Source organism: Capsella rubella, unplaced genomic scaffold, assembly GCF_000375325.1.
Source record: "Capsella rubella cultivar Monte Gargano unplaced genomic scaffold, Caprub1_0 scaffold_4, whole genome shotgun sequence".
NCBI classification, from domain to species: Eukaryota; Viridiplantae; Streptophyta; class Magnoliopsida; order Brassicales; family Brassicaceae; genus Capsella; species Capsella rubella.
The window spans coordinates 11,026,766-11,031,093 of NW_006238920.1; the positions used below are offsets into that span (position 1 = coordinate 11,026,766).

At 34.3% G+C, this 4,328-nt stretch overlaps 1 protein-coding gene across 1 annotated transcript; it reads right to left on the reverse strand.

Moving 5' to 3' along the window:
- Nucleotides 1–356: 356 nt before the first annotated feature.
- Nucleotides 357–2,510, reverse strand: LOC17889656 (probable 2-oxoglutarate-dependent dioxygenase ANS). Its single transcript, XM_006294349.2, has 3 exons — nucleotides 1,964–2,510; nucleotides 1,098–1,431; nucleotides 357–696 (listed from the first exon to the last, which is right to left on the reverse strand). The coding sequence occupies exons 1-3, from the start codon at nucleotides 2,440–2,442 to the stop codon at nucleotides 448–450; spliced, it is 1,062 nt and encodes a 353-aa protein (XP_006294411.2). The 5' UTR covers nucleotides 2,443–2,510; the 3' UTR covers nucleotides 357–447.
- Nucleotides 2,511–4,328: the final 1,818 nt, after the last annotated feature.

Here is a 4,328-nt window from a genome sequence, read left to right on the forward strand (position 1 = left end):
AATATGCATTTGGAAATCTACTATGAAATAGGTTTTCTGATGCGGTCTCATCATCATTAGGCTGTACTAATAGAACATTGCAATCCCTAGATTTCAGAGCGTAGAGAACCCTGATTAATTCCTTGTCTTTTGGGAGGGTTTTTGTGATTACCATTAAATTATTTGGTTCATGAGAGTTTGAGAACCTAGGGACCGACTTTAGTGTTATATTATAGCCACATTGACCGGTTTTCAAACCCATTACGGTTAGTAAAATCAGTCTATTAGAAAGAAAATAATAACATGAGAGAATTTGAATTTTTTTGATACATCTTATTTAAATATTCCTTTCTTATATATAGTGTAAATGTACGGTTTATTACATATTATTTTGGTAACGGCTGTATATACCAAGTACATGCAAATAGGATAATAACACATTTTACATGGGTTGTATATAATAAGTAATCATCTACTTGATAACAGTGCGTCCACTTGGTTCTTTCCGGAAGGACCTTTTTGCCTAATGAGAAGACGGTATTCGTCGAACCTGATCGGTTTGTAAAGAGCGGGTCGGCTTTCGGTTAATAGTTCTTGGACTGGTCCAATCGGGATATCACATCTTGGGTTGTAGAAGAATGCCAAAGAGACTCGCTCCATACCGGGATTAACGATCACCTGATGCTCCACGCTTTTGTAAATTCCATTGCTAAGTATCTACAAGTTGACCGACATTATTATTGTTTAGTATTCGTATCTGATTCCGTTTCAAGATATTAGATGAACCATCCCATAATACTAAGGCAAGATTATATCACTTTTGCCAAAATAGTTAAATACTAAAAAGGATCGTCATATATGCACTAGTATTTATAATTTTTAAATTTTAAAAATACTTAAAAGACCACCTATATGATACAATCAAACATTTGGAGGCTCTAAAAATCGAATAGTTTTCTTTATGTAAAAAAACAACAAAAAACTCGAAAACCATAAAATAGTAGTTTTAGGCAAGGAAGAAGAAAAAAAGAACACAACATAACAAAGCAGAACAAATAAGACTTTTCAATAAAATACTTTATAAGCGAGACAACTAAAATCCAAGTAATAAACAATACCTGAATCTGATCTCCCATGTTAACGACCAAAGCATTGGGGACTGATTTAACGGTGACCCAGCCATCACCACGACGGACCTGGAGGCCAGCGACTTTCTCGTCCGGGAAGAGAATGGTGATGCCACCAGGGTCAGAATGGGAAGAGAGACCTAGCGTGAGATGTGGCTGAGGACATTTTGGGTAGTAGTTTGTCCTCAGAGAAGCACCGACCTTGTCTTCTCCTCCAAAGGCCTTCATGAGACGATTTGGTTCTAAACCTAAACTCTCTGAGAGCGTCTCTACCAGCCTCTCGCACAGTTTTCTCACTTCTTCTCCGTACTCTTCGATCAATTCTCTGCATATTGGTAAAAATTATGAACTAACCATCAGTAAATCTCTACATGTAGGTTATAAGTAAAAACACTGTATTTACATAATGCTTTCTTTTTTATTCGATCGGTCAATTACGTTATTTTATACGCAATATGTAGAAAAGTCATGTTTCACGTGGGTGATTACGACCACATGTAACGTGTTCACACATGAGATACACGTGCCTAAATAAACATTTAGACCAAACTGCCATGTGTGTACGTTTATGCAAGCTGTACTTGCTCATAATTCAGATGTATAAGTCAGATGTGTTTGAACACCCTCAAAATAAAAACACACACAAGCAACGTGTCCCCATGCAAAACATTCAGTTAAGGGTTTCGTTATAAACTATATACACACACAGGATTTACATGTATATATATATCTACGAAACCTAATTAAACCATATACATATAGACATAGAAAACAAAAATAACAAAGAAAAATCAGACCACAGACGTTTATATAATCACATAAATTACACGACGGTAAAAATAAATGCATGCATGTACCTGATCTTAGGAGGCTGAGATGGCCACTTGGAGGGGTTTCTTATGGAAGAAGGCAAGTAATTAAGGAAGAAGTAATCACTCCAATCTAATTTAGCACCTTTCACAACACCAAGGCGGCTTCCATAACCTTCATACGTGTCCGGTGAGTTTGCGTACTTCCGTTTCTCGTCTAGCGGTAGCTCGAAGAACTCTCGCCACGCTGCTCTCACTTTGTCCATCAGCGCGTGGTCCACACCGTGGTTCACCATTTGGAAGAAACCCCACTCCTCACAAGCGCTCCTCACGAGCCTCAGCCCCTCTGGCTTCCCCCACACGTTGGACATATCCAGCACGGGGATTTCTATCTCAGCATCGGGTTGGGAGGAGTTCAGGACCGGTCTCTGGTGAAAAGGTTTCACATACCGGCTTGGTACAGTTGTTACGCCGGTTTGGGACAAGGCTTGCACGGAAACAATCGGCTCAGGCCAGTATGCAGCCATTTTATGTGAATTGTTTTGGAATTCAGATAAGAAGATATATATACTCAAGAAGCTAGCTAGAGAGATAAAGGAAGTATGAAAGTTTTAGATGGTGGAAGAAGCAAAGACGAGTGGGATATAAATAGGGAAAATGTTTTAACAAAATGAAACGTGAAACAATTAATGGTGCGATATTCTTTTATTCCAGCCATTTTTTTCTCTATTGAATTTTGAGGTCGACTTAGTAAAATTTGCATGCTAAGCTAAGTTTTGGATGATAAACATAATAAGACACGTTTTTAAAAGAGTTGTGGATTAGATATGTCGACAATATTGCTTTCTCGTGTCTTCAATGACTTTTAAGTGAAACGAGATGACGAAATAATTTCGGCGCCGTGTGCCGGTGTGCAACACAAATATAAAATACAATACAATTATATTTGTCTTTATTAAAAAATTATTGTACAAGTGTTTATGTAAAAAAATACTTTATAGTATATATATGCTATTAATAATTAAATTTTGATCGACAATAAGTTGTAGATTGATAAGACTTAAATTTAAATATACCTAATCAAAAACAGATTTATCGGTGGAGGTCATTCCAACATTTGGAACACCATCACATAGAATGCCAACATTGGACAAAAACAGCCAACCCATAGTGTGATTGTTTCATGATTATCATGTATGTGATTCATATATTTTAAATTAAAGTAGTTTTGATTGGTAAACCAGAAAAGAAAATAGAAAAAGAAAACATATTCCAAATTTTTTTCCGATAAAAGCTTGATTATAGTGGTTGAACGTCTTTTTTTTTTACTGTTGTAAAATAGTTGAATGATCATTGAAAGCGGAACCATATTAGATGAATGAAATTTCCAAAAATAATCATGAAACACTCAAATTTATGTAATTGACAAATTATGTTTTTAGTTATATTTCTAACAAATCTTTAAGAAAAATAGAAAAATAGAATTACGTTTTAAAAATGTGACAATTAAACACTGATATATATATATATATATATATACCATTTTGTTAATCTAACTCTTCTGGATTTACAAAAACATTTTCCGTAGACTATATCATTATACTTTAGTATATGATTGATAAACACATCTATGATAATAATAATAATCGAGAAAAACATTGCAAAACTCAATTGTTGTACGTGTAGGTAGACCATCCGTATCAATGTCTATGTGGAAATTCGAAAGAATCAATCTGCCTTCGTAGTTGATCGGATGAGCTTGTTTTCGTAATATTGACTGTAACATATATAAAACTTTTGACATTGTGAATAACAAATCTCAAAGTGCATGCTCTTGAGAGCGCAGCCACACTTGGAAAGTATTAAACCTCTTTTTTTGATCAATATAAGTTGCATTTCTTTTTTAAAGGAAATTTTAAACACTTCCTCAACCATATCTTTCAGTTGTCGGACAAATTTTTCTCGTTCAGTGGAATATTATTTGATAATAATAACGGGGGACCATGTACTAAAGAATACGCAATGCATATTTATGCTTATGCATCACATGTTTTAATTAATATCGACTGGATATTTTGTTGTTTACGGGTCAAATCGAATAGCTGAATTTTTATTTTATTAAAGAGTTACAAATTGGTTGAATCATGATCAATGCTACAATGTTAATTGTTAATTCTTACTTCATATATCAATCAAGACCATAATTATTTTAGTTCCCCCCCCCCCCCACCCCAAAAAAAGACTAATTATTTTAGTTGACAAAAATGTATAGTACTAGATGAAATACTACACTATAGTTTTGTTGCCACCTAAAAAGTACTATATAAGTATGGCGAGAAATTAGATATAAAAAAATAAAATTACATATTAAAATACATCAAAAAATTGGTTTAGAATATGTTAATACAAATAG

Bases quoted from the DNA above. Each gene is read 5' to 3' on its own strand.
- LOC17889656 (XM_006294349.2), bottom strand. From the start codon at position 2,442: ATGGCTGCATACTGGCCTGAGCCGATTGTTTCCGTGCAAGCCTTGTCC. The intron at 1,432-1,963 runs GTACATGCATGC...ACCAATATGCAG, and splicing joins TCTCAGCCTCCTAAGATCAG to AGAATTGATCGAAGAGTACG. The intron at 697-1,097 runs GTATTGTTTATT...GTCAACTTGTAG, and splicing joins ACATGGGAGATCAGATTCAG to ATACTTAGCAATGGAATTTA.